This window comes from Armigeres subalbatus, chromosome 2, assembly GCF_024139115.2.
Source record: "Armigeres subalbatus isolate Guangzhou_Male chromosome 2, GZ_Asu_2, whole genome shotgun sequence".
Taxonomy (NCBI): Eukaryota; Metazoa; Arthropoda; class Insecta; order Diptera; family Culicidae; genus Armigeres; species Armigeres subalbatus.
In genome coordinates this window covers 35,223,880-35,238,224 of record NC_085140.1, presented here as the reverse complement: position 1 = coordinate 35,238,224, position 14,345 = coordinate 35,223,880, and the positions used below count along the sequence as shown (strand labels likewise).

General features: G+C 43.5%; 1 protein-coding gene across 1 annotated transcript in view; it reads left to right on the top strand.

Moving 5' to 3' along the window:
- Positions 1-11,790, top strand: part of LOC134218445 (uncharacterized) — a 37,985-nt gene extending 26,195 nt beyond the window's left edge. The window contains exon 2 of the mRNA XM_062697443.1: positions 10,544-11,790. Within this exon, the coding sequence (XP_062553427.1) occupies positions 10,544-11,596 (1,053 nt within the window). The 3' untranslated portion in view covers positions 11,597-11,790. The remainder of the gene's footprint in view (positions 1-10,543) is intronic.
- The last annotated feature ends 2,555 nt before the right edge of the window (positions 11,791-14,345 follow it).

The window sequence follows — 14,345 nt, the reverse complement described above, 5'->3', positions numbered from 1 at the left end:
TACTTATCCCTACAGGATTGAACAATCGACAAAGCAACCCGAGTAGCACAACTCACACTGATTTGGTTGCAGCAACTCAAATGTGACCAAATTTGGTTACATATGAGTTACTGTAACTTCTCTACAACATGTGTGCTGCTTGGGAAAGGACATGGCAATATTTAACAGAAACTGATTGGATAATCGGTACTTGGAACGTTAGGACCTTATTGGTCCCCTTTCTGCTCGAGAGCTGTAAAAGGTGAAGGTGGAGGTTGCAGTTAGGGCTTCCATTCTGGGAAACGATTCCCCGGGAAATCAAATTTTCAGGGATTCCCGATTCCTGGGATATATGTATGTGTTAGTTTTCCGGAATTCTCGAGATAAGAATATACCAAAATATTTTGTAATAATTTTCTTAGCATTTAGCATTGAGCAATTCTCACACATCCGTAGGTAGTACAAGCTTGGGTATACAGGCTGTATGTAATTAAGATTGGCGACACTGTCAGAATTGGAACAAAATTCATCTGTCATTTCCATACAAAATCGTGTTCCAAATGAGCAGGAGTCCTGTCAAATGCGGCACATGTCGCCACTCTTAATAACATACACTCTGGTCTGGACTATTTATTGTATGAGAGTAGAATTACTTTCATCCGTTACCACAGATATTGATTTGGAACTAATCATTATCTCTTAGATGGAAGCAATGCACTCTCCAATAGTCGAGATCTGTCCTGACCACGACTTTGCGAATGCTGAGGAAGAGGAAGGATGGTTAGTTGGACACCTACTTGAGGAAAATGTCGAAAACTCAACGACCTGTCATAGGTGTCACCGTTACGGGAGGTTTTGGAGTATTTTGTAATAATTTTCTAATTTCTAACACTCTAGACATTTTTTGATTACCATCATGTGACCATTTCCATAGAATATTTCACTTTTAAAGTAGATTACGATCCATATTATTGAGAATAATTGAAGTTATAACTCAAGATGCTACAAAGTTTGACTGAAAAAAGAAATCAATCGACTGGAAGTTCTTTTTTTCATTTTCGAATGGAACAAATATTTTTTTTTAATATTTTCATCTGCTATAATTGGCACGGCAAATGCTGGGTAAAGCGTACCATTGGTACTTCGCGTACCTGAAGGAATAAAATAGACCCCATCTTGCGGTCCTTAGCCTCTTACCCAGCAACTCCTATCCCTACCTCTCGTGGTGCTAACCGGGATACGAGCAACCTTATGGAAGATCGGGTAACCAACCCCGGTGGGAACTATGGTCGTATGCTGACAGGGAAGGGGGGGTTTGCTCCTCTTCGGAGGTGCAAATCTTATTGAGCGTCTGTTCTCCATGTCAGGATCGGCTCACAACAGCGTCTGTTCTCCATGCTAGGGGCGGCTGATCATCGTCCGAGTGCCAGCGAGGGACTCTAAGTGAAACTGTGCACCATGGTCCACCGGAAATAAGGAGGAATGGTCCTCCGGAAATTTAGGGGGTTTGGTGTCAGGCCCTGCAAGCCAGCCTTTAAAAATCATAAGCAACGAACAATCAACAAGAGAGTACGGACCGGAACCATCGGCGAAGACCACTGCGACGAAAAGGACTAGCGATTGGAAACTCGGTTCGTGGAACTGCAAATCTCTCAACTTCATCGGGAGCACACGCATACTCGCCGATGTGCTCAAGGACCGTGGATTCGGCATCGTAGCGCTGCAGGAGGTTTGTTGGAAGGGATCAATGGTGCGAACGTTTAGAGGTAATCATACCATCTACCAGAGCTGCGGCAACACACACGAGCTGGGAACAGCTTTCATAGTGATGGGCGATATGCAAAGGCGCGTGATCGGGTGGTGGCCGATCAATGAAAGAATGTGCAGGTTGAGGATCAAAGGCCGGTTCTTCAACTTCAGCATAATCAACGTCCATAGCCCACACTCCGGAAGCACTGATGATGATAAGGACGCATTCTACGCGCAGCTGGAACGTGAGTTCGACAGCTGCCCAAGCCACGACGTCAAAATCATCATAGGAGATTTGAACGCTCAGGTTGGCCAAGAGGAGGAGTTTAGACCGACTATTGGAAAGTTCAGCGCTCACCGGCTGACGAACGAAAACGGCCTACGACTAATTGATTTCGCCGCCTCCAAGAATATGGCCATTCGTAGCACCTACTTCCAACACAGCCTCCCGTATCGGTACACCTGGAGATCACCACTGCAGACAGAATCACAAATCGACCACGTTCTGATTGATGGACGGCATTTCTCCGACATTATCGACGTCAGGACATATCGTGGCGCTAACATCGACTCGGACCACTATCTGGTGATGGTTAAACTGCGCCCAAAACTATCCGTCATCAACAATGTTCGGTACCGACGACCGCCGCGGTACGACCTAGAACGACTGAAGCAACCTGATGTCGCCACTGCATACGCGCAGCATCTCGAGGCAGCGTTGCCGGAAGAGGGTGAGCTCGATGGGGCCTCTCTTGAGGACTGCTGGAGTACAGTTAAAGCAGCCATTAACGACGCAGCGGAGAACAACGTCGGGTATATGGGTCGAAGTCGACGGAACGATTGGTTCGACGAAGAGTGCAGACAGATTCTGGAGGAGAAGGACGCAGCGCGGGCGGTCGCGCTGCAGCAAGGTACCCGGCAGAACGTGGAACGTTATAGACGGAAGCGGAGACAGCAGACCCGCCTTTTTCAGGAGAAGAAACGCCGCCTGGAAGAAGCGGAGTGCGAGGAGATGGAACAGCTGTGCCGTTCTCAAGAAACACGCAAGTTCTATCAGAAGCTCAACGCATCCCGCAAAGGCTTCGTGCCGCGAGCCGAAATGTGCCGGGATAAGGATGGGAGCATCTTGACGGACGAACGTGTGGTGATCGAAAGGTGGAAGCAGCACTACGAGGAACATCTGAATGGCGCTGAGAGTACAGGCAGTGAAAGTCAAGGCAGCGGAGGAGATGACTACGTCAGTTCAGCGGACGATGGAAGCCAACCAGCCCCCACCTTGAGGGAAGTTAAAGATGCCATTCAACAGCTAAAGACCAATAGAGCAGCTGGTAAGGATGGTATCGGAGCTGAGCTCATCAAGATGGGCCCGGAAAAGCTGGCCACTTGCCTGCACATACTGATAGTCAGAATCTGGGAAACCGAACAGCTACCGGAGGAGTGGAAGGAAGGGTTTATATGCCCCATCTACAAGAAAGGCGACAAACTGGAGTGTGAGAACTTTCGAGCGATCACCATCCTTAATGCCGCCTACAAAGTGATATCCCAGATCATCTTCCGTCGTCTGTCACCATTAGTGAACGAGTTCGTGGGAAGTTATCAAGCCGGCTTCGTTGACGGCCGCTCGACAACGGACCAGATCTTTACTGTACGGCAAATCCTTCAAAAATGCCGTGAATACCAGGTCCCAACGCACCATCTGTTCGTTGATTTCAAGGCGGCATACGACAGTATAGACCGCGTAGAGCTATGGAAAATTATGGACGAGAACAGCTTCCCGGGGAAGCTTACCAGACTGATCAAAGCAACGGTGGATGGTGTGCAAAACTGTGTGAAGATTTCGGGCGAACACTCCAGTTCGTTCGAATCGCGCCGGGGACTAAGACAAGGTGATGGACTTTCGTGCCTGTTGTTCAACATTGCGCTAGAAGGTGTCATGCGGAGAGCCGGGTGTAACAGCCGGGGTACGATTTTCAACAGATCCAGTCAATTTATTTGCTTCGCGGATGACATGGACATTGTCGGCCGAACATTTGCAAAGGTGGCAGAACTGTACACCCGCCTGAAACGTGAAGCAGCAAAAGTTGGACTGGTGGTGAATGCGTCAAAGACAAAGTACATGCTTGTGGGCGGAACCGAGCGCGACAGGGCCCGCCTGGGAAGCAGTGTTACGATAGACCTTCGAGGTGGTCGAGGAATTCGTCTACCTCGGATCCTTGCTAACGGCTGACAACAACGTTAGTCGTGAAATACGAAGGCGCATCATCTGTGGAAGTCGGGCCTACTACGGGCTCCAGAAGAAACTGCGGTCGAAAAAGATTCGCCACCGCACCAAATGTGTCATGTACAAGACGCTTATAAGACCGGTTGTCCTCTACGGTCATGAAACATGGACAATGCTCGAGGAGGACTTGCAAGCACTCGGAGTATTCGAGAGACGGGTGCTTAGGACCATCTTTGGCGGTGTGCAAGAAGACGGTGTGTGGCGGCGAAGAATGAACCATGAGCTCGCCCAACTCTACGGCGAACCCAGTATCCAGAAGGTAGCTAAAGCCGGAAGGGTACGATGGGCAGGACATGTTGCAAGAATGCCGGACAGCAACCCTGCAAAGATGGTGTTCGCTTCCGATCCGGCAGGTACGAGACGGCGTGGAGCGCAGCGAGCGAGATGGGCAGACCAGGTGCAGAACGACTTGGCGAGCGTGGGGCGTATCCGAGGATGGAGAGATGCGGCCTCGAACCGTGCATTGTGGCGTCAAATTGTTGATTCAGTGTTATCTGTTTAGATGTTAACTAAATAAATGAATGAATCTGCTATAAATACATTCAAAGTTCAACATGTGGTCAGGTGGCCGTAACGGGGAGGGTCGTTTGGCTGAAACCCATTCGGCCGAAAGCCATTTGGCCGAATCCCACTAGGCCGAAAGTGTCGTTTGGCCGAAAGGGTCATTTGGCCGAAAGGGTCGTTTGGCCGAAAGGGTCATTTGGCCGAAATTTGACGTCTCTTTTCGCGCTTATCACTTTTTACAGCGAGAAGTGATAAATAAGGATTGAGAAGTGAGACGTCTAACTTCTATCTCTACATTTTCCTCTTCTCATTGTAAAAAATGAGAAGCGCAAAGTGAGTAGGGAGTCGTCTCATTACTCACTTCGCGCTTCTCACTTTCAACAGCGAGAAGTGAAAAATGAGGAGTGAGACGTCTCACTTCTACCTCCTCATTTCTCTTTTCTCACTGTGGAAAGCGAGTAATGCAAAGTGGGAAGTGAGACATCTCACTACTCATTTCGCGCTTCTTACTTTTAACAGTGAGAAGAGAAAAATTAAATGTAAGAAGTGAGATGTCTCTTTTTTCATTCCTAATTTCTCACTTTTCAAATGATTCATACGCCAAATGTCCTATTCGGCCAAATGACGCTTTTGGCCAAAAGACCCTTTCGGCAAAAAGGCCCTTGCGCCCAAATTACCCTTTTGGCCAAATGGCCCTTTCGGCCTAATGCCCTTTTCGGCCAACTGACCCTTTCGGCCAGATGGGTTTCGGCCTAATGGTTTGGTCGGCCTAGTGGAATTCGGCCAAATGGGTTTCGGCCAAACGACCCTTCTCCACCATTAATATGTTCTGAGGAAGGAGGGGCAGAGATGCATCCTGAACAGAACATGAGCCAAGAGCCTGCCTTGGTGTTCTTAGTTTTGAACTCTGAACATTGTTCAGTGTGCACTGGGTTGGTAAGTAAGCAAAACAGTCATGGTAAATAAGATTCCTTAGATTTTGAACTATGCAAAAACATACGAGCATGCTTGATTTCTATCCATTAGATGCCCACGTGTTCCATTACCAGCCGAAAAATGTGTAGCATGCCGTCGCTTGAATTTGTTCTCCTAGGATACAAGTTGCTAAGTTGGGTCAGTGCACTTGAACAGGATAATTATAAATAAAAAAAAATATTTGTTTGGTGGTTTTTTCGGGTGGTTTTTTTCGACTCCCCTTGTGGGCTTCGTGAACGTGCGGTTAGCGACATCAGTCGCCAGCAAACTTTTCATAATGGGGAAAATTCTCCGCTAGTCCACTGGGTATTGTATAAATATCCTGTCCTTTGTCTGATTGTATGACATTTGCCAGAATCAATTGGCCAGAATGGTATTTGCCAGAAACCCATTTGCCAGAATGGACCATATTCCAGAAAGCCATTCCCCAGAATAGGCCATTTGCCAGAATGTAATTTGCCAGAAAGTACCATTTCCCAGAAATAGTAAAACTGGAAATTCCAATTATTATTGATGGCTAAAGAATAGAAAAAGAATTATATAAAGAAGGTAATTTTGCATAACGAGGATTTTGCATTATTTACTTATGAAAGGGTTTTCGGTATTCACAATTAATTTTCATAAAATGGATTATTTAACATATTGACAATTTTCAGATAGATGGATACTATTTATCAAAAAAAAAAAAAAAAATGCATTCATATTTGTCTAGTACCAAACAAAATTTTTACAAATGGATATCATATTTCTTCGCCTCATTCCAGACCCTGACTTCATTTCAAGAATTGAATCATATATCTCTCTCTTCTTGGCATTACATCCCCACACTGGAGGCCTCGCAGCTTAGTGTTCATTAAGCACTTCCACAGTTATTAACTGCGAGGTTTCTAAGCCAGGATACCATTTTTGCATTCGTATTATCATGAGGCTAGCACGATGATACTTTTATGCCCAGGGAAGTCGAGACAATTTCCAATCCGAAAATTGCCTAGACCAGCACCGGGAATCGAACCCAGCCACCCGCAGCATGGTCTTGTTTTGTAGCCGTGCGTCTTACCGTACGGCTAAGGAGGGCCCATATCATATCTACAATTGGATAATATCACTTCAATTCATACTAGAGAGCTATTTGCCTTCATTGAAGAAGTTATATCTTGTAGTCTAGGCAAAATGTCTACTTCCAAAGAAGGAATCATAACCCCAATTTCCATATTTGAACACGGGCACGGGCAAACACCTAGGAATAACAACTACCTTTGCCTTAAGCAGAACAAGTGCATTCTTTTTAAAAAAAAACGAGCGATGGGTAATGTTTTTAACATAACCGCGAGTAGACGTAGGACTTTTATAAACATCACGCTCTATTTGGTAAAAGGGCGAATGTCGCAAGAGAGGATTCTCTTCTTCGACTTCCTCTCTTTTAAATAAAAGTGACAAGCAGAGGATTTCATCGCGGTTTATCACCTCAGAATGCAAGTTTTCATTGTTTACTTTCATTCTGAGTGAAGAAACCGCAAACAAATCATCTGCTTGTCACTTTAATTTAAAAGAGGGGAAGTCGGCAAAGAGAATTCTCTCTTGCGACATTCGCCCTTATTCCAGATAGAGCTAGAGATAGAGTAAACACAGCGAACGAACGAACGAAACGAAAAATGCGAGAGAGAAAAGCACGTCAGTACGCGCTGCTGTCACAAATTGTAATGACTCGCACACGGCAGGCACTGCTACTTTTATACACAAAGAAAATCTTGCGGTGGACCCGAGGGCCCGTGACATACCGCATTCTGATGTCCGTGCTAGAAATGCACGGGATTAATTACATATGAAATTTTTACTGGCTTTGACAAGAATTGGAATTTTCAATAGCTTATCGTTAATAATCTTAACTTTCAATGAAATAGGCAAAATGCTGGAGAGTGTCCGAGTCGATTGATATATAAATCTTAAAATCCATCGAAAGATAAAGGCGCTAGTAACGTTCGAAATCTTCCCTTCCCGCTCTCGATTTCCAAAAATCTAAATGAGACCCTGTATAGTAAAGAAAGACGTAAGTCCTACGTCAATATGAATCACCATTGCTTCATATCTGGGAAACGCCTATTTCAAAGAAGGGATCACATTCACCATTGCCTTAACCCTTTTAGGACGGCTAAGTCACATTTGCCCAGCGCATGTATGACCCATCCGTCCTGAAAGGGTTAATCCGGACAAGCGCCTACTGCTAAGGAAGGAATTACATCCATTATTGGCTTGATCCGACCCGCTTTAAAAGAAGGAGTCACATCCACCATTCCTTAATCCGGGAATGCGCCTAATTTTAAAGAAGAGATTATATCCACCATTGCCTTAATCCGGGCAAGCGCCTTCTTTTGAAGAAGGGATTATATCCACCATTGCTTTAGTCCTGGCAAACGCCTATTTTTAAAGAAAGGATCACATTCACCATTGCGTTAATCCGGGCAAGCGCCTACTTTTAAAAAAGGAATCACATCTTCCATTATATTAATCCCGGCAAACACCTACTTTGAAAGGCAAACTCCTATTTTTAAAAAAGGGATCGCATCCACTATTGCCTTAATCCGTGCAAGTGTATATTTTTAAAGAAGGAGTCACATCCACCATTGCCTTAATCGGGGCAAGCGCCTTCTTTTGAAGAAGGAATTTTATCCACCATTGCTTTAGTCCTGGCAAACGTCTATTTCTAACGAAGGGATCACATCCAATGGCAAATAGGAGATGACCAATTCTGGGGAATGGTGCATTCTGGCAAACGGCTTTCTGGGGAATGGTCCATTCTAGCAAATTGATTCTGGCAAAAAGCCTTCTGGCAAATGACTTTCTGGCGAATGTCATACAACCCTTTGTCTAATGCTGGATGTTAAGTGTTCAGTATGTGCGACCTCTGGTTGAGGACAGTGATTCTGTCTGTTTAATCTCATGCGATAACTGTAGAGATGCAGAAGTGATCTTGGTCTCTAGTACGGAACGGTCTCAACGGATATTACACCAACGCTCCTTCCTTTCTGAGCAGCTCAAATGTGTGCACAAAAGAGTTGGGAGCTAAACTCTAGCCCAAATCATAAGTTTCCTGTGCAGTTTTGATTATTCTAATCATAGCAACTACAACAACAAGTTCAACCTTGAGGAAAAATTGAACAAAAAATTACTTGCAAGTGACATCCTAATACGTTTGTTTTATGAACACTTGCACTAAAACCTTGACTTTGTAAAAACGGCCGTTCAAGTGCAAAATCTAAAAGAAGAACACAAATTTAAATTCTAAATGTTACTCTACCAAACTGTATTCTCCAGCCACGAATCATCCAATTCCAGAGAAAGGTGATCTAACCCATTGGCCATATTATCACGGCCAAACCGGATCCTCCTCCGGATTAGAATCCCCATTCACAGGAATGTGCATGATAATTAGCATAAGCGTCTGAAACCGACGGCGTTGTCATATAATAGGTTCGGTAATTTATTTGATCTTTTTAGAACCAGACTCCCGTGGTTAGTGTTTTTGGTAGAACTTCAGAATTAAGTAAGAATATTTGATTGGCTTAGAATAAACGACCCTATCCAGAATCGATAACAACGATACAAAGATACAGTTTGGCAAAAACAAAACATTCCAGTTCGATGCGCATTTCAAACCGGTTCGCGAAAAAAACAGTTATGACCAAATCATGCTAGAAATATTCCCGATTATCGTGTATTTGAGTATGTTCAACAAAATCAGTCGATTTGAATTCAATGCGACTCACAACCGTTAGCACGAGTTCTCGAATCTAGATCGTATTTTGCCGGTGTATTGTTGGTAATGCAAAACTTTGACCCACATGGGTGGAAATGAATCACCATGTTAATACCTTGTCACGATCGACACAATTCTAACGCAGCCTGAACAATATTCGGACGCATCTTGGGTTTTATTCTGCAACGCTATTTGCTCGGCTTCCTGTGTATGCCATAAGAATTTCAATCAGTCTGGACTAGGAATCAAGACATCGTAAATTAATAATAAAAAATGCGTCTTTTTACTGGCGTCAACCGCTGCCGAAAGTGTCGCCGACCTAAGAAATTTCATTTTCAAAAACAGACAGCATGAACTGCCGCATACGCTATCGATTTTTGTTTACTATGAGCGCCTATTTGTGTACCGTAAAGCGTGGTAAAACTGGAAAACCTTTCGATAAATTCAAGAAATCAGAAGAAAATGTACATTGATATCATGTCTCTCCACAGTGCGGTACGTTAAGATGGTTTGCCAAATCAAGTTATTGCGCGCTCATAGACGTGGCTGGAATATTTAAATACTTCTACTGCATCGTCCGTCAGCTAAATCGATGGACTTCACGCAAGACAGTTGTGCGTTTCAAATTATTGCGTACCAAATAAGATGTATTTTTTTGATCATCAGTATATAGAAAACAAATTATAACTTGTTTTTTCAAATCAACTATTTTCATAATATTAAATAAAAGTCACTAATCAATAAACATAAAACCAAATTGCTCACATTGACATACTGATTGCCACCACTACTAACAGGAGTTTGATTCAACTTAAAAACAATTAAATAACAATCTGATATTGCATGCTAGTACAGACTGCATTTCATTTTTGTTACTTCATAATAGTGACCAACACATTTAATTGGTACTTTGAGTTCATTTGTAAAAGACTTTGTTTAAAATGCATAAAAAATATAAATTTTTAATAGAAGTAAAAGAGATGGACATCAAAGTTTTTCTTTCTAGCCTGGAATCTTCGAAACAGTCAGACGCACCCATAATTATAAATTCGACCCATCATATGTGTAAACCAGATTATTCCTGTTTGTTTACCGAACAACTTGCTGACTTGAAAATGCTTAAGCTCACCGATTCTCGCTGCTCAAAAATGATTGACATTTAGCCATTTAGCTTTATTATGCATGTAGCGAGTTATCGTGTCCATTCCCCAATGACCGAATAAGATGCAAACCTGTTATCACAATCCGTAAACCAGATTTCTAACGTAGTTGTTTTTATTCTACTTTTGATTTGAATATAGGTCACGTCACCGGCACTACTGAAGGCCGCTCGAATCCAGCTGGTGAACCTCACACCCGAGGAAGCACAAAAATACATCACCCAGCAGAGTTTGGATTTGCGCTACGCCAAAAAACTGGGTGAACACCCTCTGGGTTACTTCCGGAACATTCAGGATCCAGAGGCAAAGTTCTACCACAATGGGCGGTTGATCGACAACCCGGAGGATTACGTCGAAGAGGCGTTCGAAGCTTCGCAATTCCACGGCCAAGATGGACTTGGACGAGCCATGTTCGGATATACTGATCACAATCAGGCCCGCCTGGAGGCTCGCAACACCAACGGAGAGGTGCGTGGCTCATATCAGTATATTGATCCATTCGGCCAGGAAATGGTCGTCCAGTATTGGTCGGACAGTTTGGGATTCCATCAGGTTGACAACCGACCTGAAGTTATCCTTGAACCGGTTACTGAAACTCCGGAGGTACGCGAAGCTCGCGTTGCACATCAAAAAGCTTGGGAAGAAGCCGCTCAGCTCTCTCGGTCCGGAAAACCAATAAGCAGTGTCAACCAGAAACCAGTGCAGAACACCGTAGACGACGATGACGACGAAGTTGTAGGCGCTTTGTCCAATCAGCATCAGGCTCTCGTTCGGTATCCCAGTCTGCCATACACGACTCACATCTCACCGAATTCTGCTCCAGCCGCATCAAATGATGCGATAGTTGTTGAAGCCGTGCGTAAGCTCAAGAAACGGCAGAATGATGAATCCGTCAAAGGGACTACCGACGAAGAGGAACCACAATATGATCCAAAAGGATTTTTCTACAGCTTCGAATATCCAGTTTTCAACATTGTACAATCGGAGGCTGCTCGAGCCCGCTCACAGAAGGTCAAGCGATCGACTGAATCGGATTCCGTTGACGTAGTTGAAGAACCTTCACCAGTGGTTGAAAACGTCCCCGCCGAGGATAACCGAGTGTCATTGAAGGCCGTCCAAAGTGGAGAACAGCTGGTTGCGGCAGTTCACGATGTACAGGTTTCACCCAAGCAAAAACTTAGCACGGAACAGTGATCGATGACAGACCTACACAAATTTGCCATATTTTTGCGATGTACAAAAAAGCAGAGCAAATGGATCTCCTTCACACACACGAAAATACATTTGTAAAAAAGACGAACAAAATGAAATCAATAAGACTTGAATACATTTCGCGATTGAACCAGAATACTCAGCAGGACCGGAAAATAAAGTGAAAAAAAAATACATTCAGTGGCCTTTTATTGTCTGCATTCCTATAAGTCAATGATTTGTGAATCTCCATTCCACAGTGCTCGTCCGACCATATATTTAGATTAATATTAGCAAACTGCATTCATTATTGTTCTAATATTGCAGAGTCATTTCAAAACAGCTCTGCTGATCACAAAACAACTCTTCTCGACAAACTCGATATTGCGCACTTGGGCATTTTTCAGCCAGCTTTACTTTGTGCTGGTCGTATAGTTGAGGTATATTTTATCAGTGATTTCAACTTTTTGCATTCCTAGCTCTGTCTTAATTTGATTTTTTTTCATGAATCGATTACTACTTAATTGTTTTATATTTGTGGTGACCGGAGCACGCCAAGGTGTATCTTAGAATGAGAGTGACCATTCATTCAGAGTACCGCCAAACCGCAATTGACCAAACTCTTACTAATACTAATACAAGTATCTAAATTGCCATACTTACGTAGTGCGACAGGTACCACATCCCCTTTTCTATAATTAAATTGAATGATTAATAATGCGGGTAATTTACTTTTGTTTTTATTAAACACATTTTTCGTTAGTACTGTAATGAGTTAGTTGATCTCTTTGAGACACCGAACAGAACACTTAAGGATCAACAAGTTTACGGATACGCTCAGAACGACGAAGTAATACTGATTCGTTTTTATCATTTGATAAGCTGCTATTACAGGGATCAGTTGTTGTACCTGGAATCTTTTTCAAATGAGAAACATTCCTGTCATATTCTTTGCCTGAGGGAAATAATTAATAAAAGTGATAGGGTTATTATGCTTGCTGAAATAATCGAAAGTAATTCAATTGATTTACCTGTATCCATTGAACGAACACGGACGTTTGTTCCACGTCGATCTACAACCAAAAACTTGTCCCTTAGAAAGCTGGTCGAGAGCTTATTTGTTGGATTCAGGTTGCGTAGAAGTACTATGTCATCTGGACCTATATCACTGGATCTCGAATTACGCTTAGCATCCTCTCTTTCCTTTCCCACGAATTTATTAAACGTGTCTCTGTCTCTATATTCTGTTGACGAAACGGCCGTAGATAAATCTTCTACATCCGGAAATTTGAATCGTAGTCGTCGGTTTTGTAGAAGCTCATTCGGAGACTTTCCAGTTGTAGAATGAGGAGTGTTGTTGTACATCTCTAAATACTGTGTCATTTCCGACCTCCAGTCGCCGTAAAGGGCATTTGCAATTTTTAAACGTTTCAGAAGCGATCGATTTTGGCGCTCCACCTCGCCATTGGCTTGTGGCCAGTACGGTGTGGTATAGTTCAAATATATTCCTTTAACTTTGCAGAAATCCTCAAATTCTGTAGCAACAAACTGTCTTCCGTTATCCAGCGTGATTGTGCGAGGCACGCCCCACAATCCAAAAATCTTTGACAAACGCTTAATAGTTTCCTTGGCAGTTATTGACATCATTATTTCCAAGTCAACATGTCTGCTAAAGTAATCAACCACCACCAATATGTGTTCTCCCGTTGGCAAAGGGCCAAGAAAATCGATCGCGATATCAATCCACGGTTTTTCCGGAAGAGTTCTACGCACCATTGGTTCTGGTGGGTCCGGTATTTGCACAAGACGACATCCTTCGCATTTTTCGCAAACTTTGACTGCTTCCTGATCCATATTTGGCCACCAACAGCGATCTCGCAATCGTCGTTTCATACACGTTTGGCCCGGATGACCTTCATGGGCAAGCATTAGCATTCTTTCTCTGAGACTCAATGGAACTACTATTTTAGATCCACGCATAATCAAGCCATTAGCGAACGAAAGTTCACTGCGGAACGGGGAATATTGTTTAACCATACTTGAAGTCCAGTCTTCTTCCATGATGGAGGATGATACAGCTTGCATTGCTTCATCATTCTTCGTTGCTTCAACTACTTCCGATATATCAATAGCAGCCGTTTCCTGAATAGCACGAATCGTGATCTCGGTATCTGTGTCATAATCAGTTTTCGATTGGTCATTATGCAGTATTGCTAAGGCATTAGCGGCAGTTCTTCGTATATACACCTCAGATTCTTCTTGCCAGCTTGGATCATTCACATGTGATCCAAGGCGTGAGAGAGTATCAGCAATGTTAGATGACCCCTTTTTGTAGACGACCTTAAATCTAAACGCTTGTAATCTCAGCATCCATCGTTCAATACGTGCTGTGGGGCGTGACTTTGTCGTAAACAAAACTTCCAAAGGACGATGGTCGGTTTCTAGGGTGAACGATATCCCCAAAAGATATATTCGAAATCGTTCTACACCCCACACGATCGCGAGCGCTTCTTTTTCTATGGGTGGGTATCTTTGTTCAGTCTCCGATAAGCTTCGGGAAGCGTAACTGATTATACGAGCTTTGTTTTGATGTATCTGTACCAATACAGCACCGAGGCCAACACCTGAAGCATCTGTTACCAAAATGGTCTGATCGTTAGAATCGTAGTATCCCAAGTGATCAATACGTCCTATCTGTCGTTTAAGAGATTCAAACGAATGTTGATGCTTAGCAAGCCAATAGAAATTGTTT